The sequence below is a fragment of the Aulonocara sp. 'chitande type north' Nkhata Bay genome, linkage group LG4 (genome assembly GCF_057382095.1).
Source record: "Aulonocara sp. 'chitande type north' Nkhata Bay isolate Kocher_YH1m ecotype deep benthic linkage group LG4, A_spYH_male_GT1.1, whole genome shotgun sequence".
Lineage (NCBI taxonomy): Eukaryota > Metazoa > Chordata > Actinopteri > Cichliformes > Cichlidae > Aulonocara > Aulonocara sp. 'chitande type north' Nkhata Bay.
The window spans coordinates 26,625,513-26,652,558 of NC_141347.1; the positions used below are offsets into that span (position 1 = coordinate 26,625,513).

Genomic DNA, 27,046 nt, shown 5'->3' on the forward strand with positions numbered 1-27,046 from the left:
AGGCTTGCTTCATTTATGGGAGGAGCTGAAAATGATGACGTCCGAAGCCTCGCTGCCCGGCTGTACCACGTGACTGGTTCATGAAGCGGTTCGAACTTTGCCGCAAATAATCATTTTCCATACTGCCAGCATAAATATACACAGTATACTGCCATCACTACACTATAGGTGTTTTACACACTCCTTTTGTTGTTGACATTTACAGGCTGTGTGCAAAATGCCACACTCTTCAAATTCATGCCAGCTATTATTTTTACGTCCAGTAGGTGTCCTGCTAGAGCAAATGAAGCTTCATGAAGCTTCGCGTTGGGGTGAACCAATTGGATGAAAAGCTTCAGTGCTTCATGGGGCTTCATCTGCCCATCACTAGTCGCAGCAACAAAGGAAAAAACTACCAAACAAATAAGGGAGACACTTCCGGAGCCCACAAGCCCATCTACTCACGACTCGAAGGAGCCTGTCCAAAACCTAGGGGGAAACCGTGTAGCGCCACAGGGGGAAGAAAACCAACTCACTCACAGTTCATCCCCAGCTTATATAGCCTCAGAGAGGTGATTGCTAACTGGGCCCAGGTGGTAAATGAGGCTAATCAAAAGCAGCTGTGTCCTGGGGAGAGAGAAGAGTGAGAGAGAGACAGAGGGGTGGAGCAAGAGAGGAGGAGGCGGAGAGAGAACACCACAACCACACAAGGGCAATTTCAAGAAGAGGCCCTGCTAGGCCCCTAACCAGCCATTTTGATTTTTAAATGCATATCAAATTCATTTTGAAGCATATATTTGTGCAACTACATTGTTTCACATTATTTTTTTATAGATAAAAATTACAAGCCATGTAGAGAAATCTCAAATTCATACTGAAGCACATATTTGTACAAATTCATCCCTCAAATTTCTGTTTCCTTAACAAAGATATAAATGAATGTGAAAATTACAAATGGTGTGAAGAAATTACAGTGTGCAACAACACAAATGTAAGTTTCCACTGCCAATGTTCTCTGCTTGTTTTTCAGCTCTGTCTTTCTTCCTCGTCATGGTGCTGTTGGTATCCGCAGGCTGCAATCCAGGATTCAGCATGAAGAAAAAACAATGCATGGGTATGAAAAAGAAAACATCTGACACTTATGTGTGCATTTTCATTTAAAAAATAAAAACATATAACATGTATAATCTGTTAAAATTATTTTTATGAAATATCAATAACAACTATGTATATCAAACTTTTTTGTAGCATCAAAATTCATTTTGAATTTAAAATCTATTTTAAATTCATATTGAAGCACATATTTATACAAACACATCCTTTTGCATTTCTGTGTCCTTAACAGTGAGTCTAACAGTGAGTTACAGTAAGTCAGCAAATAAATGATTAAGTATTGCTGCAGCTAGCAACCAAAAGTTTTAAACTGACAACAGGGCCCTGTTTCAGGAAGCCGGTTTGGAAAACTCAGAGTGAAAAACGACACTCACGGTTGAGTAACCCCGAACTGTCCAACTCGGAATATTCCGTTTCAGAAAGGCTGATAACAATTAGTTCAATCAACGCGGAGTTGCTTTAACCCCAAGTGAAGCGCGCGGACGAGGATACATAAAGCCCTGATAAGCGGAGCACAGATTAAGCGAGTCACCATGGAGACGGAGGGAAAGAAGGCGCGGTCAATGTATTTCACAGCGCTTGAGGCCGAAATTCTAATGGCAGCATATGCCGATAACATGCAAATTCCGCGGAAAAAAGTAACACAGCCACAGCTGCAAAAGCATGCATGGCAAAACATAGCCGACAGAGTCAATGCGTGAGTGTTAATTTAAACATTGATCGAGGGATTTCCACCCATTTAACACGTTATTTGATCATATGTTATTTTATTTGTTATTTTATACATTTTATTTTGTGATGTGATGTGAGCGCAGGTGCAACCCAACAGGCCCCCAACGTTCCTGGCAGCAAGTAAAAATGAAATATAAAAATATAGTCCAAACAGGTAAGGTGTAATTGTATTATGAGCCATAGTGCTTGGTCTGTTTGTCCCATGTAAATCAATTGCAGTTAGAGGCTACATTAATTTTCTTTCTGTAAGCACTTATTGAAATTATCTGAGCACATTACAAGTACATATTTGCTTACTCTGTATGCTCAAATGTGGCCCGTTATAGCCAACAGAAAAAAAGCGGAGGCCCGAAAAACAGGTGGGGGTCCTCCACCACCACCACTCACAGAGGCTGAGCAGTTGGCCCTCAGCCAAAACAGTGGGCGCCCTGTGGCCGAAGGCATCTCTGCGGGGACATCCTCTGAGTCAATAACCCCGCAAGACACAAGTGCCTACATAAGGGGTAAATTCAAAATAATACATGATGTGCAGACATCCTTTCTTCACAGTCACCTTTGCAGTGCTACTCATTCATTTGATAAACTCTTTACCATAATGAATTATTTTGTAGTGAAGTTATTTTCCGACTGATTTTGCCTTCCCTCAGCCTTGGTTGTCTTTGAGAGCATAATGACAATGAAGTGTAAGGTGCTTGGTATGTTTGTTAATTGCCATTTGGTCCCTTGTAAGTTATAAGTGACCTGTATAAACCTCATATTCTATCAGTTGATGGTGATGGTGTACTGCATCTGGTGCAGCCTCCTGTTGAGCCAGACCAACATGCAGTTGTGAGTAATACTCCACAGATTATATGAGTTTACAGTAGAACAGCAATGTTGTTTATTTCTTTACTACAGGAAAATAATGAAGAAACATTGACAGCTGTTACAGAGGAGGAAGCAACAGAGACACTTTATGAGGTTTACATCTTTTAATACTTTGTGTACAGGAAATACAGGCGACCAATAAAGCCAGTTGAACAAGAAATCTGTTTATTCTTCTTTCAACATGTTGAGGTGATGGGTCAAAAGAAATGATTGTGACATATGGTGTCTCTGACTGCGCTTCCATCTTGTATGTCCGTGGGAGGGTCAGGATGTTCATGGTTTGGATCACTGCTGATGTTTGGTTCAGAAGGACAGTGTTCTCCTCTAATTGTGGCAATGTTGTGAAGAATCACACATGCCACAATAATGTCACATGCCCTTTCTGGGGTGACCCTGAGTCTTTGCAGGCACTGGAACCGGGCCTTAAGCATTCTGATAGTCATTTCAATTCTGGCTCTTGTCCTGCAATTAGCCAGATTATATCACTGCTGTGGGCCCGGTTCAGGGTCAGGGTAAGGGGTAAGCAAATAGGGTAAACATGGATACCCCCTATCACCAAGCAAGTAGCCAGTGAACTCTCCTAAGACAGAAGGGTACACTTCAGTTCAAATGTCCCTGAAGCAATTGGTCTTTATATATTTTAAAGTATTCTCAACTCACCATGTCCAAATTTTGTGCTCAGTGTACATTCACGGAATATTTGTGAGTCATGGACAGAGCCTGGCCACTTGGCTTCCACATTTGTGATAATGTTGGCAGCATCACATATGATCTTCACAGTGCAGAGAACACAAATTAGCATCCATTACTATAATGAAATAATTTGTTAGTTTGACATGCTACAGGGAACTATGTACCTGCACATTAATGCTGTGGAAAGACTTCCTGTTCACATAGTCTCCTTCATTTACTGAAGGAGCAATGATTGGAATGTGAGTGCCATCTATACAGCCAATCACGCCTGGGAACCGTGGGAATAAATGTAAAATTTAAGTAGTAGTTCAAGTATCACCACATCATGAATTAAGTTCTGTTCATCCTGCTACCTGCAATTTTGTGGCATCCCTCTTTGATGAATCTTGTGGGTCTATGACCGGGGAACACCACAGACGAGTACAGGAGACGTTTCAGTGCAACTGTAACATTCCTGACTGCCCGACAGACGGTAGCCTTGGAAACGTGCTCAGCGTCACCAATATTATACAGAAAGCTCCCGTTTGCAAGAAACCGAAGTGCAATACAAATAATATGCAATGAACTGAGAGGATGTCCGCGATGTGTCACATGCGTAATATATGGCCTGAGGATGTTATCCAAATAAATTATAGATTGTGCTGAGAAACGGTAACGTTCACACAGAAAATCATCAGGAAATGATAAAATGTCCAAACGCGCTCTGATCACTCTCTCCCGGCGGAGAGCTCTGCGGAGAATTTGGGCTTCACGATCTACTGGCTCTTCAAGGAAGTGGCACGCCATGTCCGACACTTCCTACTGTCAGGTTTCCGACAAAGGGGCGGAGACAGTCAGGGTTAGTTGTAGTAAACCTGCTAGGGGGCAGGTTAGCTTCACGGAGTGTGTCGTCATAGTGACTCACTCAGGCTGCAGCTGAACTCGCTTTGTGAAACCGAAAACCCAGAGTTTTCGTTAACTCAGGGTATACTTACTCAGTTTTTCCACTAAACCGGCTTCCTGAAACAGGGCCCAGTTTTCTTTCATGGAAAACAATAAACTGTAAACACAATGACAGGTGTTTCAGTCTCCACCCCCTCCAAAAAAAGAAAAATGTTTGGCATATTCCTGAGCATATTCAGCTGACTGGGTAACAATAAATTAGTTATTTGTTTCAAAGATTACACTAAATTTCTTTGTGTTTTTAAATGGCCAACTTTATACTGCACCCATCAGCTGTCAGTTAGGAGTTCAAAGTAAATGGACTGTGCAAACTCGCAGATGTAATAATGGTTTGTTTTTGTGCTCTGGCATGTAATGTTTTCTCACTCATAGGAAGCACAGTTCTCCAGACACCAATGTGCTGTTTATTTAGAATCATATTTAATGTGAGGAAATTAGGATAGAGAATGAGGGCCTTTGCTTCTTCTTCCCAGACCTTTTACTATCACAACCATTTTTGTGCAATTTATATGATAAACAAAATTCATAATCAGAATAAAACATCAGAATAGATTAATGTTCAAAAGGTACTGAACCATAATATACTAGGCTGACAGTTCTCTGCTTGTTTTTTAGCTCTGTCTTTCTTCCTCATCATGGTGCTGTCAGTATCAGCAGGCTGCCCTCAAGGATTTCTCACAAAGAAAAAAGAGTGCATTGGTATGAAAATCTTTACAAAACAAAACATCTGACACTTAATCAGTAATGGAAAACGTGCAAGCTGAGCAATGTGTGCATTTGTATTTAAAACAAAATTAAACATATAACATGTATAATCTCTGAAATTTATTTTAAATAAAAAACAACAAATATGTGTTTTAAACCTTTTCTATCAAAAGTTTGAGTTTTTGGATTTTCAAGCTATTTTTATTTTTAAATCTGTAACAAATTCATATCAAAGCACATATTTATGCAAATACATCTTTTCACGTTTCTGTGTCCTTACAAAGATATAAACGAATGTAATGATGATGTGAAGCCATGTGGACAAAATACAAACTGCACAAACACAAATGGGAGCTACTACTGCCAATGTAAAGGTGGTTTCAGACACCCAAGAGGGAAGGTGAATTTTACACTTGGTGCATGTATAGGTAAGTCATCTCAAATTTATTGCGACAACAACTCTGTGGTTGGTTTGGAGAAAGTTTATGTCATACAGTCATAATGTATGTAAAGATTAAAGGTCTCTTCTTCTTTTTTTTAAAGATATTAAAGAATGTTTGGAAATCAAAGACATCTGTGGATCTAACGCCAAATGTGTGAATATTATCCCCTATTACTCGTGCACCTGTGATGATGGATTCATTTCTACTACTGGGAATAAAACCTTTCATCACGATCAAAATGCTACATGTGAAGGTAAAATGTTGCTCTCATTGGTGCTGCCATTTTAGAGTGAGCTCTTCAGTTTAAGGTGATGGCAGAGGATTTTTTTTCAGAGGTATTCTTACATGTCTTCTTCCTGCTGCTCTAGATATTAACGAATGTCATAAAGGAAATCCCTGTGGTCAGAATGGATTATGTAACAACACACAAGGCAGTTATTACTGCATGTGCAACGCAGGGTTCACTAACTATGGCAACAAAACGGCACGGTGCACTGGTGAGAATACAATAAAAACTGAACTTTGCCAAGATCCATTTTAATCTGATTTTCTTCAAAGTAAATGCATGAACAGAACACTTCAAGAAAACTTTGGTCATCAGTAAAAACTTTTAATACTTTATTTCCTCAGAATTAAACTGTGATGTTTTCAAAGATATAAATGATGTGAAAGAGGTAACTCCACACAAGACACAGTTATATCACGAGTCAAAATATATTTGAAATGCGTATTATCTCATAGATTTATTTTATCATCCTCCAATCCCTCTTCTAGGGATTTCATATTGCAGATGGCTTAGTGAATTACATGGAAAAAACCTGTCAGGAACTCACAAACAACAAAAGACCGGTAGAGCTGAATGGAGAGGAGACTCTAAAGGTACAACTGAAGTAAACTGTAGTCTTTTTTTTTTTTTTGGAAGGGGGTGGAAGGGGGGGATATGGTGTTCAGATTTCTTGTAGACTGTTGATGTTGACCCCAGTATCAAAGTCTGCCTCAGTCTGACTCTTTCTTGTTTCACCCTGCAGTTACGATTATGTCCAGAAACATTTGGACAGTAACAGATTTCTTTTTTTTTTTTTTTCTTTTTTTTTTTTTCTAAATGTACAGTAACAGATTTCTAAGAGATATTGTTCTGTACTGCAATAGATTTTAAATGAAACATTTAAATGCAATTAAAATGTGTGCTTTCAGCTGTAATTCAAGCTAAAGAAAGTATTACATTAACTCCTAAAGAATGATTGCATTGTTCACACATAATCACAAATATCTCTTTTTTTGTCTTAAATGCTGAGTGAAGAGCATTCACAATCTGGCCTTTTCATGTAGTCTTTGTGGGTTTTTTTCATTGTGCTAGGCTTGGATAATTAATTTGTAAATATGATATGCCAACCTACTAGAGAGTTTTCTTCACTTGCTGGATGTTAAGGTGTTCTTTTACTGGGTGAAAAGTTTTCAGCAATCATCCAACGCTGTTGTCTTCTGCTGCCTTTTTGTGTTGCTTAGTTCATCATTTCATTCTTTTGTTTTATTTATGTGAGATAGACTAAAGCCCCCTGTAACCCTGAATGTGTGTCTGCATGTCTGCCCATGTGTAAATATTGCCTGACTTAAGTGTATTTCACTCCATCTTCCTCTCTTCTCCTGTGCCTGTAGAGATTCCTGAATATGACTGATGAGCTCTTGTCCAGTGCATTTCTTAATTATAAAAGGAAAGTTTCAGACTTTCTTGACTTGGTGGGAAATGCTCTGAGACTCATAGGACCCTTCACTAATTCTTCAAGGATTTATATCTCCTCAACTCAGACAGGTTAAATAGAAATTCGAAGAAAATAAATCAATTCACTTTTAGATGATTTTTTATTGATACAATTTTAGGAAACCAGCAATGCATGTTCAGAAAAGTCTGTCTGGTTTCAGAGCTGGACATGTTTGTACACAAGGGGCCTGTTATACCTAAAGGAAACATAACATTATCAACTAAGCATGCTAACTTGGACATCCAGATGGAGATAGCTACTGGAGATCCTGCCTATTACCCCGGTAATCATATGCCAACAAATACTATATTTCTAACCAATTTCATCAAATTATGAGCCCCTCTAATGATGCTCTCCTTTCATTCTTACAGGCTTTACAACAGTGTCCTTGATGAGCTATTCAAACCTGGAAAACTCTACAGATGGCTTCTTTAATGGAATGAAACCACAAAAGAACCAGAGCTTTAAAATAAACTCCAAAGTGGCGACTGTCACTGTCAGCAACAGAAATACAAGCCACCTCAAAACGCCAGTTAACCTAACTTTAAACCACCTAGAAGAACAGGTAGAGGTTATCTCTCATTTGTTGTTTCAGATTGTGGTGATCACTTTTGCCAAAAAAAACACCACATATATTTGTTTTATAGGCAAATCAAACATTCCACATCTGTGTGTTCTGGGATTCCTCGGTGAATGGAGGATCATGGTCTGATCGTGGTTGCGGTGTGGCAGAGTCAAACCTGGAATATACTTCCTGTTCCTGTAACCACCTGGGAACCTTTGCTATACTCACGGCTTACAATGAAATTAAGGTTTAAACTAATTAACCGCAACATTTAAACTTCAGACTATTTAGTAGTTAAACCTTTAATCCACTTTCATGTACTTTCATTTACTTTCCCAACAGGAGAAGTTTGAATTTCATCTGATCATATGGGTGTTCCTGTCCATTTCACTGATTTTCTTATTCATCTCCATCTTGACATTCTCAATGATCCGCTCTATTAAAAGTCCAAGAACCACCATCCACCTGCATCTCTGCATCAGCCTCTTCATTGCAAACCTTGCCTTTCTAGCAGGAATCTCTCATTTTGAGAACCAGGTAAATACTAACTGTGTTTGAAGCTCAGATGAATGCAGATCCAGAATTTTTTACTTAACTTGAATTGTGATGTAAAGGGACAAAATGAGGAAAAGAACAGAAGTTTAGTAAGTCTAGTTCGGCAATATCTCATCTCTTCCCCATTAGGATGGCTGCACAGTGGTGACAGGGATCCTGCATTTTTCCTATCTGGCAACATTTTTATGGATGTGTCTGGACAGTGTACAACTGTTCAGGATGATAATGCTTGTTTCGAACACCAACTTTAAAACCCTCCACATGATGGCAGCTGCCTATGGAGTTCCAGCTGTTATTGTTGCCATCTCTGCCTTAGCTAATTCCAGGGGACATGGCACTGAGAGATAGTAAGTTCCCTCTATTCCTAAAATTTTATCATCAATTTATCCTTGAATCTCTATTTATCTTAACTCTTAATGTGCATTTCAGCTGTTGGGTAACCCAGGGATTTATTTGGAATTACTTTGGCCCTGCATGTGTAATCATCATTGTAAGTAAAGTTGAAATCAATTTAGGGAAATGATTATAGAGTAAAATGATGTGTAAAAAAAAAAAAAAAGCTGATTTAAACATAAATGTTGCTTTTGTTGTTCATTTGTTTTTGCTTTTTCAGGTAAACATTTTCTTCTTTTTCATAACTGTATGGAAGTTAGCACAGAAGTTCTCAAGTGTAAACCCTGACCTGGATGACCTGCACAAAATAGAGTAAGTTACCCATAAGCTGCGCATAGAAATCACTATCATGATCCTGTTGAGTTTTGGTTGTGCTGTTTAGATTATTTCTTACGTTGCTTTAGAATTTTTTATCTAGGTTTTGGATTTTTGTTTTGGGATTGGTCCGTAGCCAACAAAGGCTGATTTTTCAATCGGTCATTCATTTTCTTGCCTGCAACATGTTTTCTGCAGGGCATTCACCATTAGTGCAGTGGCTCAGCTATTTGTATTGGGCAACACCTGGATCTTTGGTTCTTTCCAGTTTCAGGAAAACCATACAGCCATGGCTTACCTCACCATCTTTGGCAGCCTGGAAGGAGTTACACTCTTTGCAGTGTATTGTCTGTTTTCCAGGCAGGTTAGTAATATTCATGCTTAACTAAATAAGAAGTTCTTGCCTGTTGGTAAAATTTCATTTATATCCTCATTTTAGGTGAGGGAAGAGTACAAACATGCCTTGACCAGAATGTGTGCTCCTCGGAAGAAGAGTGACAGAAAAGCTCGTGTAAGCAGTTATTTACAGAAATTGATGGCACAGATTAACATTTGATCGGCAGCGGTACTGCCGCAAACTATTCCTGAAGTTTCATTTTGAACACCTTCGAAATTTGACCATTTTGTTTGTTTGATAAGCTGTTCTGAAGGACATCAAGATGTGAAGTGAATAAGATCCTTTGGTTATAATGAAAGACATTTTTGATCATTTTTTGAATATGAATATTCTTCATTTTGTCATCATCAGGTTTCGAAGAGTGCCCAGGATACAAGAGAATGTCAACTTTGAGGAGCTAGAAAGTAATCACCTGCCGGATAAAAACTGCTGACATGTATATTTCAGTTTTTGTACTGGACAAATATCTCTTAAGCAATCTTATAAAAGTGGAGGGATGATGACTTTGTATACTTGCTGATATCTGTAGAATTCCCCTGGTCATTTCTGAAGCGGAAATTTCTGAAGATGTCAAAAGGGTTTTTGTACCAGGCTGTAAATATGCTTTTTAATGCTATAAAATTTGCCTTTTTAACATAGTCTATGCAGACTGACTCCCCTTTTGGAACCAACTTCTTGTGTCATCTAGAGAAACTGCAATAGTTGCAATTTCTGCTTTGACTTCATTTTCAAGCAGCCGAGGTTTACCCTAACCTCAGTCATATTTACCATCACCCTGTTGTTGGTTAAACTAATCATCTTTTTTTTTTGCCTGAATTTATATTCAGTTAACTGTTGGTTCTGTAATGTTGTTGTGTTACCTACCACTAGTTGGGGCTCCCACTCCCTTCTCTGTACAGGGAAAATATAAAGGGTGCAGCACTTGAGAAGTTCTATGTATGCTTTCAGAGTAAATTGAAATATAACCACTCAGCAGAAACTACATGCAACATTCGGATGCTAGCTCACCAGAAAGGAAGGCTGATGGTGTTTGCAGATAAGACTACTAACAGTAACTTCACTCAGGACACACATCTGGCATCCTGTGTTTGAAATATTATGAACAGTGAAGGTTGAACAGGTTGACCAGGTTCATTTTTCTTTTGTGTAATACAGTTGCAAAGAGCATTTATAATGTACAAATTAAGAAATATGAATAATTAGGTATCCTTGTTTTGAATGAGAGCTTTTATGATTTGTTTATATTACATTTTGACACCAATATATAATTTATGTAATATCTATCTATATCTATAGATGCAAATATATAGACATGTATAATCTGCAACATGATTTTTTGAAATAACATTGAATAAATGAAATCTGTGTTTGCAACAAACTTTTTCTCTTCTGTGTTCAAGGTGATGGCTTAAGATTTTTTTTCTCAGCTCTTCTTAAATGTCTTCTTTCTGCTCATCTAGACATTAACAAATTTCAAAAAGGAAATCTCTGTGTTCACAATGCATCATGTATCAACACACAAGGCAGTTATTACTGTTTCTGCAATGCTGGCTTCAGACTAAAATCTGGCTGATTTAACTTGTCTGGGAATCTGGAACAATAAGGAGGTGAGGGCTGAGTATGACATAATGCAGCAAAATGTTTATCGTCTCTAGGCATTGTTATATAACAATATAATTAGATTTGTAATATTTAGAAAACTACTATAAGGGTTAAAGTCCAGACGCTTTTCTTTGCAAGCTCCTTTGACTACGATGACCTGGATGACTGAGAACCTTCACAGACATACTATAGGGGTTGATTACATTAAATTGTAGAAGCTTAATTTTCAGACAGCTGCATGCGATCAGAAAGAAAAGCACGCACAAACCTGGAAGAGTTGGCCAGATTTGTAGTGAAATGGCTGGCAATGGACAGATGCAACGGTATTGATGATTACACCCTTGTTCAATAAAGAGGATGTATGTTGTATAACAAAACACAATAAGACAGCTCATCAATTTGTTCATCTACACGGGGCATTTTGTAGAGGGTAGCAGGTGTGCCAGTTTGTCTTGAAACAACAAATGTAATCTCCACATTATGATGTTTTTCTCAAAATAGAATTATTACTTTAATCTCATTTTTTTAACTTTAATCTCAAAACCCATCCATCCATTCTTTCCCACTAAATGATCAATAATATTTTTGTTCTTAATAATGCCCATTTCCACTGCAGAAATGGAACCATTTTGAGCCAGTGAGAATACAAAAAAACTGAACTGCCCTTGTGAATTATCTGAAATAAATCTCTCAGGAGCTCAGAGACAGTAAGAAATCAGTGGACCTGAATGAAGAGGACATTCTTTGTAGGATAGCGTCTGGTGACCCTATGGATGGATGTTGGAAAACTGTTCGTGTTGCGCTTGCTATTTCTTTCTGATTAATTTGTTATGACTCTAATTAATAAATTAATAAATAGACAAAGGGCATTAGTAAAGGTGACTGGGTAGAAAAATAGGAATAATTATAATAATGTTTTAATTTGTTCATTTATTTATTTGTTGAGTCACTTGAATTAAAGCTGAGTTTCATTAGCTTAGCTTTAACTTGTTGCATTCTCATCTACTGAAAAACAGAAATAAATTATTTAAAATTGTGTCATGGGCTAAATATTTTCTGACTTTAACTGTATTTCACTCCATCTCCTTCTCTTCTCCTGTGCCTGTAGAGATTACTGAATTTGAGTGATGACCTCTTGCCCAGAGCAGTCAATTCTAAAAGGAAAGTTTCACATGTTCTGGTCTTAGTGGGAAATGCTCTGAGATTCATAGGGCACTTAACTACCACTTCAGAGATATGTTCTACTCACAAACATTAAATAGAGGTAAATCAGTTGAATTTTTGACCATTCGTTAAGTAGAATTCAACCTTTAACTTATATTTTATACAGTATTAGCAAAGAAGCAACGCATGTTCAGAAAAGTCTGTCTGGTTTCAGAGGCGGACCTGCTTGTACATAAGGGGCCTGTTATATCCAAAGGAAGCACGGCTTTATCAACTAAGCATGCTAATTTGGACATCCAGATGGAGATAGCTGCTGGAGATCCTGCCTTTTGCTCTGGTAATCACATGCCAACATATACTGCATTTCTAACCAATCTTGTCAGATTGTAACCCACTCCAGTCACATTGTGATTTTATTGCTACAGGCTTTACAGCAGTGTCATTGATGAGCTACAGATACTTTCTTTGATGAGATGAAATCACAAAAGAAAAACAGCTTTAAGAAAAACTGCATATACAAGATTTTTTTAGGCCCAAAAAATGATGGTTTCTTCAAAAAGAATGTGGAACAAAAAAAACTGTCAAACTTGATTGCTTGTGAAGAAATAATATCATTTTTAATTTGGTGCCAAGAACACATTGGCACAAAAAATTGTGAGACTAAAAACGTTATATAAATAAACATTATATATATAAAAACTATTACAGCAGTTCTTCCCTTCAGTGTCCTAACACTTACACTTACAGTGCTTTTAAAAGAATCCTTGCTGCAACACAGAGAATATTCAATTTTCAAAACTTTTATTTCACATCGTGTGTGTTTGTGTCTGCGTGTGTTGCGTTTTACACAGCACTCAAACTTTCTTGGTAACATGACTTTACACAAAGCTTGTTACATCAATTTCCTTTCAATTTCATTTCTGTTTATTTATTTTTCAAAAGAAGCTTGAAGAGATTAAACAGATAAAGCAGAGCTCCACACAGGGTAACATAATAATGCTTTTTGTGGCATCCACAATTTTCTCCAGAAGCACCTTCTGACATGTCTTTAAATTAGTCAAAATTGTATTTTAATGTTTTTCTGTTTACATTTTCAGAAGCTTTAAACTGAATACATATTCTCTGTAATATTTTAGGCCTTTGTGTATTGACATTTCCGACTTCATTCATTTTATTTTATCTGGAAAATAAAAACAGTGGAAGGATAAAGAGTTCTATTTTTCTTTAGTCGTTTAGCAGAAATAAAATAAATAATTCCGCTTCCATTCAATGACATTTTCCATCTTTCCCCTTATGTTTCTTAGATCTGAGGGTTCAACTTCAAAGACTGAAATAGTTATACTCAGAGAGGAAATGGGAGACTGTCTCCACTTCCTTCCTGTTTACGTAAGATCACAGATAACAACTCTGAACAACTCTGAAGTCTACACATAGGTTTATGAATAATGCTGTTTAAGTTATCATTGCAAATTCCTTGTTTAGAAAATGTTTAAATACATGTCTAAAATACTTTTTCAATAATATAATTTTTAATATGTGAGATACCTGTTAGGATGTTGTTTAGCATGTGATGGTGCATCTAAGTATCTAATTATCATCTACTCTTTCAAACTCTTTTGATGATTTTTGTCTGGTGTATAAATGCTGGAATTTGAGGAAGAAAATGTTAGTGAGGACTAACATTTTTTTAGCTCTACTCTGTTCCAAATGAGTATCTCTTACGAGTAGATTAGAGGACATGTTCAGACGGGAAAGAATAGCATGCAGAGAAACCTGTCTGCAGATAGAGAAAGAGAAAGGTAGACCAGGCAGGAAGAGGAGCTTTCAGAGGACAAGAAAAAAAATTAGGGGAGGGGAATGAAAGTAAATAATCGTAGGCAACTGTGATCATACTGTGATTTGGTACATGAGGCATCTGTGTTATCAAGAGGCACATTCATCATCCTTCATTCCTTTTGAGTGTTCATCAAAGGAGTCTGAAGGTAAGTTAATGGCAATTTACTACATAGAAATAATACTATATGTTTAGATACATTCCCCTCTACTGAAATAATTTAAGCAAAACGTGATTGTGGGGAGATCTTGGCAAGACATTTCTTACTTACCCCCCCCCCAAAAAAAAAGAAATAAACAGATCCAGTCATAGTTAAAGGACAACCTTCTTTGGACACTAGTGACACTTTCTTAGTATTACCCTTGAATTCCTCTGTAATGATTTCAGACTTACTGAAATAACTGATTAGCAGACCAAAGGAGATTATTCATATTCATTAAAGCTCTAGTTGATGTTACTCTATTATCTCAGGCCTATAACATCAAAAGCTCAAGTGCAGTTTAACTCAGCTTTCCCCACTCTCCTTTACAGTGTTGCTTCAGTTCATTTATGCACAGCTCTCTTAGATGAGTTGAGGTCTGAATTTTGACTTGGGCATTGCAGCACTCTGTTTTGTTTTCTTTTTCAGCCGTTCTAGTATAGATTTGCTCCTGTACTTCAATCAAGCCTGTTGCATGACCCTATTTGAGGCATGTTTTAAGCATTGTTAGTCTACATCATTCATTAGGAATAAAAGCAGGGTTTTATCTACTGTGTTTCATTCTTGCCAAGGAATAGAGGCTCATCTAAACGCTCTTTAAATCCCATTTGTCAGAAACATACCACTTATTATTACTTTGAGCTGCCCAGTAAAGCATGTATCTACTGAGTTTTTGTTTGTTTGTTTTTAACTTCTCTGATGTGTTGTTGTCTGCAATTTACTTGAGATATCTAGATGGCAAAACAGGTTGAAATTAGCTAAAAAATTGTAGACTTTAACTAATGCATGTTCTTTTAAACTTTTTCATAATTTTTCTTTTTGTAGGTATCAATGGAAATGATGACAACTTGCCATCTGAATCAGACATGTGGCCAGCCGAATAGTAGCGTCCCACCTCCCATGAGCAATTCAGGCTTAGCAATATCCTGCTTCACAATGTTATTCGGCACCATCTCCAACCTTGCTGCACTGAGCATCCTGGCTAAGTCTCGTGGTAGATTCTGCCGCCAGTCCAAAGCACCATTCCTACTTCTAACAGTGGCTTTGCTTTTGGCTGACCTCGGAGGTCATGTGATCCTAGGTTCCTTTGCACTGTATCTCCACATGAATCATCAGTATACTATGAAACTATGTGATGTCTTTGGAACAAATATGGTGTTTTTTGGCCTGTGCCCTTTGCTGTTCGGTTGTGTTATGGCAGTGGAGCGCTGTGTGGCCATCACTAAGCCATTTTGTCGTTTTAATATGATTACTGTGGCTCATGTGGTACGGGTGGTGTTATTCCTTTCCGCTCTTGCACTTGTTCTGGCAATTCTGCCTTTACTCAAAGTAGGGACTTATACTATCCAATATCCATGCACCTGGTGTTTTTTGAGAGTTACTTCTCCATGTTTTGCAGCTGACACTTACCTGGCTTTGATTTTCTCATGTCTGGGCCTCACTGCGCTCACCCTTTCCCTGTTCAGCAACATAATGAGTGTTGCTTCATTGGTGCATGCCAGAATGAAGACCCCCAATGGTCAAACAAACCACACAACCCGCTTTGGTCGTCATGAATCACGTACATCATCTTCTTCGCTGTTTTTTTCATTGGATATAGAGGTAATGGCGCAACTGGTAGTCATCACTGTTGTTTCCTGTGTCTGCTGGAGCCCCTTCCTTGTGAGTGCTGCTTTTGTTATTCTGAAGACTTTTTTTCTACAATAATTTAGATATGATTTATTTTAATATTAGATCTGATTAATAAAAAGGGACAAAGAATAAATAACACATCATAATTGTTTTCTCTCATTTTTCTCCTACATTTTAGATCCAAATTCTTCTGATGCAGCTCAAGCAAAGCCCTGGAACATCAGCTCAAAAGCTCATCTATGTGGCTTTACGTATAGCCTCCTGGAATCAGATCTTAGACCCCTGGGTTTACATCTTACTGAGGAAGACAGTGCTCTTCAGAGTTTGTGGACAGAGATGGACCCTGACAAGAACATAGTTCCACTATTTGCATTAACTATAATACTCATGGACTTTTTGTATAGAGAACATAGATACTTTCTATTTATTAACAAACCAAGAGCTTATTTACACAAGCAGTTAGTGAATAAGAGATGGAGGCGGACTTGAACTACATTTCACAACATTTAGTAGTCTGTACCGGTTCTGTCATCAATAGCAGCTACTTGCAGATTGGCCAATGGGGCGGTATTAGTTTTGACCAATCAAAATTGAGAAAAGCTTGACAAGCAGTGAGTTTAACAAATAGCGGACCTGCAGGAGAAGGTTAACGCCCGTGGTGGGTGGTGCTTCTGTGGCAGCGACTCTGTTCAATATGGAGTACAGAAAATAGCCACATTCAGCTGGAGTTTAACTGTTCTCATTCACATTTGTGCCACTTGGGCACAAATTATAATCGCAGGCTCGTAGAGGACACGTGACTGGACTCGCTAACGTATGTTTGACATATTTATAGATGTACTTTGAATAAACTAATAAATACTTGAGCACAACTGCGCTGTAAGAAGTAAAAGTGTGCTAAGACTTGGAAAAAAAATAATACGGATTTTCCTGAAAACGCTTCATTGGGGACTTTCTCGACGCTCCCAACAAACGGAAGGACGATTTGAAATACCGCTAGTTTTCTAAATAATAAGGCGGGCCGACCTGCGAGGTTATCGGGTGAAAGGTGACAGTGCTTCTGTCTAATTGACCTGTAGGTAAGTTATGCGTTTAAAGTTTGTGAGTAAACAGTGGTTCTTTAAATGCCGCTTGTTCACACACGATGCTTAAATTTGAGCTGAATTCTCTTTAAAAACGTAATCTCCGTTCAGTGGAGTAATGCGTTAGTTACAACCTGCAAAAGTTTCTCGTGTGTACTGACCTGCAACTGTAGTACTTTAAGCCTCCAGAGTGGAACTCATGTAGGCTTTAGCTCAAGCCACTTCTTTCTGCTAAACGCTTCGTCTTTCTCCTTTTATACTGTGACAAGAATGCACAATGCAGCGAGTGTTTCAGCCTCTCTGGGGTCCATGGGACTGTGTCGTCTCTTCGGGGTGTCCTGGCCCTGGAGTCTGGCAGCAGGTCTTGGGGTATATCTAGGCACAAGCAGCTGGAAATACTTCTACATTGCAGCACGCACGGCCAAGAGAGACCTCAAGTAAGTTAACGACATCTACATCAAGTTGTGACTCATTTGCGTGTATATCTGTATACATCTTTGTGCTTAGACCTGATTTTTCTTGTCACACTCCCCCAGTGGCTTGTATGTGCTCATGAGAGTGAAGCTGGCCTTATGGCGCTACATGCACCATGGAAGCAATATTCCTTCCATTTTCACCCAGACAGTGAAACTCCACCCAAATAAACCAGCTCTCATCTATGAGGCCACAGGAGAAATGTGGACCTTCACCCAGCTGGATGAGATATCAAATGGAGTCGCCCATTGGGCGAGAGGTCAAGGATGGGTCTCCGGAGATGTTGTGGCCCTTTTCATGGAAAGTAGGCCATTACAGGTGGCACTTTGGCTGGGTTTGGCCAAAGTTGGAGTGGAAGCTGCACTCATCAACTTTAGTCTCCGCTGTGATCCTCTTCTGCACTGTATCGGGGTATCAGAGTCACGGGCGATTGTGTTCGGAGCTGAGCTGGCGGATGGTAAGAATGTAGAGATGATGTAGAGAGAGCTGATCATAAAATGAGTATTTGTTTTAATTTTGTATAAATGGAGCTGTTTGTATAAATCTGTGATGCAGTATTATACTGTCAGCAAGGGACAGGTGTTATGTTTGCACCCACAATACAGCTAGTCTCAGCTACAGATTCCTTGCTTGATATCTGTAACGGTATAGTAGATGGTCATCTTAGGTGGTGTCGTTGTTCACACTCAATCTGTTTTAGAATATGTTATTAATCCCTAAGGAAATGATGTAGTTACAGTTGCTCCAAGACAATAAGAACAGTAACAGACTGAACTAATCTAAAATATTACAAAGTTACAAAGTATAAGAAATAGCTCAATTATAAATATCCAGAATATTACAGAGATTAAATATATGAGTGACATTGTACTCTAAACTTTAAACTGTAAAACTGTATTTTGTTATTGTCACTGTAGAGCATATGCAAATATTAAGGCTTTAACTATTGCACTGTGTACTGTGCATTAGATGGAGAAATTGTACCGAGAGAGAGCCTCAGGCAGGAATGATTTCCTGTGTGGTTCAGTGGTGCATTTAGGTAATCTCAGTCTCTCACTGAACGTGCTCCTGTGACTGGGCACTCATGGAGTGGGTGGAGGGTATTGTCCAGAATTGTCCTTATCTTGGACAACATCCGCCTCTCTGACAACAAGGGAGTCCAGCACCGTCACAACAATATTGGCAGTATCCACATCTGCGACCCTCAGCCTGCTGTAAAACAAACAATAATAATGACAGGGCCTATGAAATGTAAGACGAGTTGGACCTGTCGTTGGCATCCATGCTGCCAGTGAAATTCTTGGTGAAGCTAGTTAACGCAGTTTAAATACAACTTCTAAAAGCCAGAGACAATACCTGATATGAATTTGGCTGATCTCTCCTTCAATTGTGCGACCTTGAGCTCTTTAGTTAGTTTCCAGTGCTATTTTTAAATCACTTAGTGGAGGTCCTATTCTGATCATTTACAAGTGGCATGGATCCCATGAATCTCAAACTTGCACAGAGAGAAAACATCAGCAACTGTGTCAAACTGGCAAATGCCAGGAATTTTTGGCTGTACATACACAAGTATGTGATTAGATTCCCTGCAACTTTCCCCTTTACCAAAGTGGAATTCAAGTTAAAGGGCGAATGAGAATCCCAGAAGACCAAGTGATCAAAACATAAGTGTTCAGAAGTGATCTAATAATAGCAGATTGTGGTGAATTACTACCCAAGGTTATGACCTTGAAGAGCACTAGCTGAATTAAAATCATCTAATGGTGTTGGACAACTTTATGATCACACACATACAATCTAGAGAGTCTGAACTGAGTTGACTTATATCCCCTTTTTATATCTAACTATGTTTCTTCCTGAATGCCAGCTATGTTGGACATCAGTTCCACCATGAGCCAGTCCATGGTACGATTTTGTACAGGAGACCTCAGTGCAGAACAGTTAGCCTGTCTTGCTGCTCAACCTCTGGACCCTATTTTAGCTGCTGCACCTAAACATTCCCCTTCGCCTTGTGTTCCCCCTAAAGGAATGAATGGTGAGTATCTCACTAAACTCAGCTCTCACTCTGACACTTAATCTGTATGTTAATGAGTGACTCCATTTCAAATGCCTTCTTAAACAATTTCCTTACAGTGTGTGTAGCTGTTAACCTTTGGTTCTTGGTTGATTCTGAATTCCCAAAGTGTATGCGCCATAGTAATTCATTTTTCTCACACTGCTATTTCAAAACTAAAATTACTTTCCAGTAATTATATATCTCAAGCCTGATAAGGAAAATACTTGGCTAATAATGCGAGTCATTTTATGACAGTTGCATTTATTTTTCTTAGACAGCTGTCTGGAGCAGATAAGAGTGACTTGCTTGCACTGTCCAGTCTGGATATTAATAAACCATTTCCTAGCCCAGTGGTAAATCTGTCTTAGATGAATTAACATATAAGCCAGTATTAAAGGTGTGAGCTTCAGATATACCTTACATAACAGTTCAGATGAAATTGCAAAGGGAAATATTAAGCAAAGTAGAAACGATGTCTGCATTTTCAGTTCTTTAATGCATTGGTTTCCAAAATGCCATCCCAGCAGTAAATAAAACACTATGTAAATTTGCAGGGTGCATTTTTATGCTATATTCTATTGTTTTGCAGACCGCCTATTTTATATTTACACCTCGGGGACCACAGGATTGCCCAAGGCTGCCATTGTGGTTCACAGTCGGTATGTTTTCTTGAAGAATCACTACCAAAAGAAAAAAAAAATCACCTTTCTTCAAAGTTAATACATTTAATGTTTATCTGGGAATCTCTGTTTTCTTTGACAGCTATTACAGAATTGCTGCTTTTGGGTATTTTGCCTTTCGCATGCGCTCTGATGACATTGTCTATGACTGCCTGCCTCTCTATCACTCAGCAGGTATGTGGTGCTAGTCTACAGATTTTTTAATGACTACAGTTTCACCTTCAAGGTTTGATCAAGTTTTCCTCTCTTTCCAGGAAACATTATTGGAGTTGGCCAGTGTCTGATCCACGGCCTCACTGTTGTAGTGAAGAAAAAATTCTCTGCCAGCCGCTTCTGGGAAGATTGTATTAAGTACAACTGCACTGTAAGCACCTATTGATTTCATTAGTATGGCATTTATAATAGTTTTTTTGAAGTTATTCATAAACCATGAGGTTTTGAACAATAAGATTTTTTTTTTTTTCTTCCCTCGGCTTGTAGGTGGTGCAGTATATTGGGGAAATCTGCCGCTACCTCTTGTCTCAGCCCGTGCGGCCAGCTGAGAAGCAACACAAAGTACGGCTTGCTGTGGGAAATGGATTGCGCCCCAGTGTTTGGGAAGCCTTCATGGAGCGTTTTGGGGTGGCGCAGATTGGCGAGTTCTATGGGGCCACCGAGTGCAACTGCAGCATTGCTAACATGGATGGCAAGGTCAGCAACTACCATGTAACTTGACATGCATGTCCTCACTATTACAATGTTAATTGGATCAGAGTTTAGCTGATTCTATCCTGCCAGGTGGGAGCCTGTGGATTCAACAGCCGTATTCTTCCCAATGTGTACCCCATCCGTCTGGTGAGGGTTGATGAAGACACTATGGAACTTGTTCGGGACAGCCGTGGGTTCTGTGTGCCTTGCCGCCCTGGTACTGAACATCTATACAGCAGTTACAACTTGAAGGGTTTTGGGAGTCTTTGACCTATGCTGGTCTTCTTAGAGTGCTAAATTATAGTCCTCCATGCCTTGCAGGGGAACCAGGCCTTCTGGTAGGCCGCATCAACCAACAAGACCCATTAAGGCGTTTTGATGGCTATGCTAACCAGGATGCTACAAAGAAGAAGATCGCTCACAATGTCTTCAAGAAAAATGATTCTGCTTATTTATCAGGTTGGGAATAATTTTTGTTTGATGCACCTATAAAGAAATTATTGTCCCTCATCTTTTCTAAACAAACATTCATGAAGTCTACTGCAGTTCAGTCGGCTTGGCAGGAAATAGATTAAGTTCATTCAGATCATTCAGATCACCTGGAGTCATTTCTCCCTGTTACCTGGCAAAATCAGCAAATTACCATATGATCAAGTTGATAATGATGTCTCGCACAAAGTTTTGTTTTCAGAGTTTATATATAAACTTTTACTGTGACATCCACCTTGCTACAGCTGATTATCGATGTAGTGGGAGCTTCACCCATTTTTCTGCCTGTCATTGTTTATGCTTGCATAGCTTGCACATCACATTTTTAAAATTTGCTACATTAAACTTGTGTTTTTCAAGTGTTCAAGGTAATTGTTATTCAAACAAAACTTGGAAGTTTAAATAACTCATGTCAGTGATTAATAGCTGTAAAAACCGCACAGGTACTTTGCTTTACCTCCACCCCAGGTGACGTGTTAGTGATGGATGAGCTGGGCTACATGTACTTCCGGGATCGCAGTGGGGACACCTTCCGCTGGCGAGGGGAAAACGTCTCCACCACTGAGGTTGAGGGTATACTAAGCAATCTTCTGGGTCAAACTGATGTTGCAGTGTATGGTGTGGCAGTGGCAGGTAATGGTTCATGTACTTAACTGCCTTTAGCATTGCATTGGGACTATGTAGTTCCCCTTTATTGTTTAGTGATTTTAAAAGAACTCAATACTACAACTATTTATTTCTATGCTTAACTCCAGGTGTGGAAGGTAAGGCAGGCATGGCTGCCATTGCAGATGCCACGGGGAGTTTTGACTGCAGCAATTTCTTGCAGGATATCCAACGAGTTCTTCCTCCGTATGCTCGCCCTGTGTTCCTGAGAATCTCCCCACATGTAGACACCACTGGTAAAATGCTCCTTTAGTTTTATGCTACCACTGATGACTACATATGAAAACAAATTATAATCTGTGTGTATCAATATTTCTGTATAGGTACATTTAAAATCCAGAAAACCAGGCTGCAGAGGGAGGGATTCGACCCACGACTCACGAATGACAAGATCTACTTTTTAAACACCAGAGGTGCACGTTACGAGGCCATGAATGAGGAGCTATACAACGCTATAGTCGAGGGAAGAATGTCTTTATGATCTGGAGGCTTTAGCAGGGCAGTCAGGGACCCTTACTTAAACAGCTACTTTTCAGAGAATGAGTAATATACGGATATAGGAGTGTGTGCATCACTCAGCCTTGATGTACCACAGTTGCAGGGAAGAGACTGAGCGGGCTTCCGACATGGAGAGAGTACTGTAACAGATGATGTTTTAACACTGTATAGTAACACACCAGAACATGATGTGTGGGCATTTATTCCCTTTAATAGCATCTTTGTCCATTTTTAAAATCTGAGCATCACCGCACATAGAGTGGAGTAGAAATCTTACATTAATGTGAGTAGGAAAAAAGGGTAGTCAGGTTAAACTTTGTTACATGGTATGTACCTGTTTATAAACTGTGCTGCAAGATTAATTCTGTATAGGTTTAAACAATAGTTTTGTGTTATTGCTGTGTGTATGAATGAGGCTAAGAGACCAGAGTTCAACATTCAGTGTATGTGGCTACTAGCTTGAACACCCACCCTTGACATTTTTATCTTTGACATGTTTATTGCAATGGGAAACTAATCCCACTTGTCAAATCTGAACTTCTGAGGACACTTGTTTACAAATATGCCAGCATTGCTGTTTTATGTGCCTTTTATGAAACTAAGAAACTAAGATCTGTATTTAATGACTTTATTTTTTAATATGAGCTTAACTGTGTGTCGAAATCACAGAAGTGATATTTTCATCATACGATACTAGGTCACATATAGTAACTGTTATTGTGTAAAAAATCTCATTACTGTTGTAAGATGTAGTTGTAAAGCTTGGGAAGATATTCACAATCATGGATCTGTTGGAAATTTTTTAACTCAAATGAAAGATTTTAAACTGTGTCTGTTTAAAGCAATTAAAGGTTACTTTAATATCCTACTGTAACCTGGATCATTATGAAGAGCCTCAGAGTTTACAGAACAATTTCATAATGTCTTCAAGTTGATTTACTGTTCTGTTGATAAGGATATCCGTGAGGGTAGAATTTTCAGTGGATGCTCTTTGCAAGCAGTGCAAAAGTAAGGAAAGGCTCTAGGCGTGACAACATCTGTGAAGGTGTAGAGGGGTGTTCTCTGTCTAGGGTCGTAAAAGGTCACCTTGCCTCTGTCCATGTCTAAAACCACTCTTATCACATCCGGCTTCTTGGTCATGTTGAGCGGCTCCCACGGTGCTGTGCAGGCTTTATGCTCTCCATTGCGAAACCTTATAGTCCAGAATCCCTCTGCTGGTGTTAGAATGTGTTTACCCTTCCTGTTGATTGACTCACTGGCTACCCCGACCACCCAGTAGGTGTTGTCATTCACCTCTACATCCCAACTATGGCGTCCAGAGGAATAGCCCTCAGCGGCCAGCATCTCAGCACTGACGTCAAAACGTTCTGGGTTGTCTGGGAGCTTGAAAATCTGGGTAGAGTTCTGCACAACTGCGAGATCCTCGGAGATGATGAAGCAGCTAGCTGCTGTGTTCGGATCCAGAATCACAGGAGCTTGGGGAAATAAGTAAGAAGTTGGTGCTGTGATTGGCATAAAAGCATGACAGTAAAACTGGTAAACAAATTCTGTGTGTGAAACTCACTGTATTTGACTATCCTCTTCATCTTCTCCCACACTTTATATTTCAGAGAGCCCAAGTGCTTGGCCACATCAATCAGAGCACTAGATACCATTTGTGGATCGGGAGAACTTTGCCAGGTTCTGAAAAGATACTCGAGCAGTTAATTTGTGAATATTGTTAATAAGCTGAAGTGGATGTGGTAGCACTTACCTCCTTATTGTTTCCTTGTATTTCTGAAAGTAAAAATAAAGAGGATCATTAATCAAATGATACTTTCAAATATATAAAAACATTACAGTCAGCTTGCTGTTCTAATTGATCTGGTCTACCTTAAGAAATGGGATATCTTGAGTTGACATCTCCTGTTCAACTAATTTGATGGTGTTGGAAAGAGATGCCATTTCACCATTGATCTCTTCAATCGTCTGGTTAATCATTAAGTTCTTCTGATCCTCCTCAGCCTTTAAATCAGAAAGTCTGGCAGCCTCCTGCTCTTTAAGGAAACGGTGAAGGGCTTCAAATTCCTGTTTGATCTGTGTTTCAGTCTGTTCAGCTTGGTTCTGGAAAGACACATGATTGATGAGTAATCATTGCTTCCGCACCTTGGCTCTTTTTGAAGTCCAAAGCAACATTTGGAACTGATGGAACCGACAGTACCTTGGCATGTTCTGCCATTTCCTCACAGACCATTTTTGTCTTCTTGTACAGCTGTAATTTCTCTTTCAATGGTAAGAGTGCACTCTTTAGTTCCTCCTTTAAAAAAAAAAAAAAAAAAGACAGGCCATCAACTCTTTAAAACAAGGTCACTCTGGCAGGTGGCCAATCTGCCAGCACAAAGCGGGGCTTTCAGCTGCTGCATACCCTTCATGGCAGCATTCCATGTCAGTGCAAAGCTGCACATTACATCAGCATTGGCTTTAAGAGACAAATATCTTTTTATCTGGTGACACAAACAATATCAAGCATCCAAACAGGAGTATAATATAGGCTCCTATAGTTTTATTTTCCAGATAAATATTAAATGTTTACTGGTCTTGAGACCAGGCAGAAGAAGGCATGAGTAGAGTTAATGTGGTGTCAGAGAAACCGTGTGGGAGTCAAGTTTCAGTTCTTTTCGCACAGCAATAGCAACAGTAAACCAAATATATAAATCTATTATTAGAATGTTAATGAACACTGTCAGAAAAAAAGCTTCACACATATTGTATCAGCATATCAGACTATGAGAAATACAAAAGAAGTTCAGAAGAGTAAAGTCAAAAGTAATGAAAAAACTTCTTTTTTTTTGACAAGATTTCAATTAAAATACAGTTGAGGTACAACATGATGCATCACCTGTTTATAAAGTGATAAACAGTCTTTGAGGCTGACTTCTGAAATATTTTCATATCCTTAATTACACAGGCTTAACCTTATTGTTAATCTTAGGTTGTAGTCATTGACTTGTCATTTACCTTGCAAACACTGTGGCTGATACATCAACAAACATTTTTTTCATTATCCATTGCGTCATTTGCAGATAGAGATTGTTTTGTGCAAATTTATTTATGTTTAAGATAAGGAAATCTAATTAAACCGTGCAACTTATGTTTGCAAAAAGTAAATGGTCTGAGTATCCCTGTGACCTTAACATGCTTACCTTGCAGTCATGGGCACCTTCCCCGATGGCATAAAGCCGGTGCCCAGAGTGTGCAGCTGCTTTCCCACATAGACCACAAATTGGCTCTAAGTCTTCCACACAGAAGAGTGTGAGCTTTTCTCCATGCTCTTTGCAAGCCTCTGGGTCATTCTTGCTTCTGTCCTTCTTGAAGGATTCACAGGCCTTCTCGAGCACAGTGCTCACGACTATTTGATCCATAGAGGAACGGCGCCAGCAAAGAGGACAGTAGTGTGAATGTGAATCCCCACTGTCTTGTGTGTCCCAGCTGTCTTTCAGACAGGCTTTACAGAATTTGTGTCTGCAAGTGAGCACCACAGGCTGACTTAGAATATGTCCACACACTGGGCAGGAAAGGTCATCCTCAGTATGAGCACGTCTGGTGGCCATTCTTCTACACAGAGCTTTGATGATATGACAGGATCCAAAGCCACTCCCATGTGCTGGACGGCTACTTCTTAGCCTCAGAAATAAGTGTTAATATCTCAGCTCACACAGGCATGCTGTGTTGTGTTGTGCATGCAGATTGTGCTTTCTCAAATAAACACCACCTCTGAGAAAAAAAACATCGCTTTATCAAAGAGATTTTATCTATTCAGATGTGCACAAATAATATAATCCTAGGGATGACAGAAGGGAGAATAGTGATGATAGAGTAGCTGCACCCTCGGTGATCTTCTCATTACACTTGTGTTATTATCGCCTCTAGTTATTTGAGAAGTTTCTGAAGTCTGTGTGTAATAAAAGAGGTGACTAAGAAACAAGGTCCAAAATAAGACTCAGGGTGGGAGTATAAATAGAAAGAAGTCATCAACACTGGAACATTTTTTCTCTGTTAAGTTTAGCTTTGGACATGAGGCTTTTAGGAAGTGACACATCATTTTTCCATATCCCTTATGGTAGTCCTTATATTTCAAAAAAGGTGTGCAAACAGTCACATGGTGGTCATGGCGGTGGATTTGTCCATTTTAAACATCTATAAAAGCAAGCTGGCCTGTTTCTTATTAGAACAATCAACCCACCCCAAATTAGGTTGAGTGTGTTGATGGGAAAAGGGCACAGGGATTTCTGAGGAATTTGTAGTCCAATTATTATATTAGTGATGGAGTGAAAAAGATGTTGCTTCTTTTTTATGTCCACCTTTGCCTAAAAAGCTTCCTAACACATCTAAGCAAACCGTGTGAACTTTGAGATTAATTTGGTCATGAACATTAAATAAAGTGGGTTAATTTTATTTTTAGCCGCCTGCCTTCTTGTTGAGATGCCAAAGTGAAAATTTGATTTGTGCTCATGCCAGAGCCAGGGTAGCAGTTCAGACACTAAT

At 39.0% G+C, this 27,046-nt stretch overlaps 4 protein-coding genes across 5 annotated transcripts; 3 read left to right on the forward strand and 1 right to left on the reverse strand.

Annotated features, from left to right (window-relative positions):
- Positions 1–1,029: 1,029 nt before the first annotated feature.
- Positions 1,030–10,620, forward strand: LOC147332764 (adhesion G protein-coupled receptor E5-like). The gene is made up of 17 exons (XM_086290715.1): positions 1,030–1,093; positions 4,942–5,025; positions 5,316–5,459; positions 5,843–5,971; positions 6,105–6,148; positions 6,249–6,353; positions 7,131–7,284; positions 7,395–7,517; positions 7,606–7,799; positions 7,882–8,046; positions 8,142–8,336; positions 8,484–8,701; positions 8,784–8,844; positions 8,968–9,059; positions 9,261–9,426; positions 9,502–9,573; positions 9,811–10,620. The coding sequence occupies exons 1-17, from the start codon at positions 1,030–1,032 to the stop codon at positions 9,850–9,852; spliced, it is 2,052 nt and encodes a 683-aa protein (XP_086146841.1). The 3' UTR covers positions 9,853–10,620.
- Positions 10,621–14,126: 3,506 nt separating this feature from the next.
- On the forward strand, positions 14,127–16,389 carry ptger1c (prostaglandin E receptor 1c (subtype EP1)). 2 transcript variants are annotated; one of them, XM_086289485.1, is made up of 3 exons: positions 14,127–14,207; positions 15,084–15,920; positions 16,069–16,389. In XM_086289485.1, exons 2-3 carry the CDS (start codon positions 15,090–15,092, stop codon positions 16,246–16,248), a joined length of 1,011 nt encoding a protein of 336 aa, XP_086145611.1. In that variant the 5' UTR covers positions 14,127–14,207; positions 15,084–15,089; the 3' UTR covers positions 16,249–16,389. The 2 variants fall into 2 exon arrangements, with proteins under 2 accessions (XP_086145611.1, XP_086145612.1); XM_086289486.1 differs by lacking the exon at positions 14,127–14,207 and having other exon boundaries at positions 14,968–15,920.
- Positions 16,390–16,583: 194 nt separating this feature from the next.
- Positions 16,584–23,388, forward strand: slc27a1a (solute carrier family 27 member 1a). Its single transcript, XM_086289482.1, has 13 exons — positions 16,584–16,969; positions 17,242–17,409; positions 17,509–17,903; positions 19,314–19,481; positions 20,092–20,161; positions 20,265–20,356; positions 20,437–20,546; positions 20,663–20,872; positions 20,960–21,086; positions 21,191–21,328; positions 21,827–21,991; positions 22,114–22,260; positions 22,348–23,388. Exons 2-13 carry the CDS (start codon positions 17,243–17,245, stop codon positions 22,503–22,505), a joined length of 1,947 nt encoding a protein of 648 aa, XP_086145608.1. The 5' UTR covers positions 16,584–16,969; position 17,242; the 3' UTR covers positions 22,506–23,388.
- On the reverse strand, positions 22,384–26,225 carry trim35-13 (tripartite motif containing 35-13). The gene is made up of 6 exons (XM_086289484.1): positions 25,705–26,225; positions 24,723–24,818; positions 24,395–24,625; positions 24,276–24,298; positions 24,087–24,205; positions 22,384–23,997 (listed from the first exon to the last, which is right to left on the reverse strand). Exons 1-6 carry the CDS (start codon positions 26,110–26,112, stop codon positions 23,459–23,461), a joined length of 1,416 nt encoding a protein of 471 aa, XP_086145610.1. The 5' UTR covers positions 26,113–26,225; the 3' UTR covers positions 22,384–23,458.
- Positions 26,226–27,046: the final 821 nt, after the last annotated feature.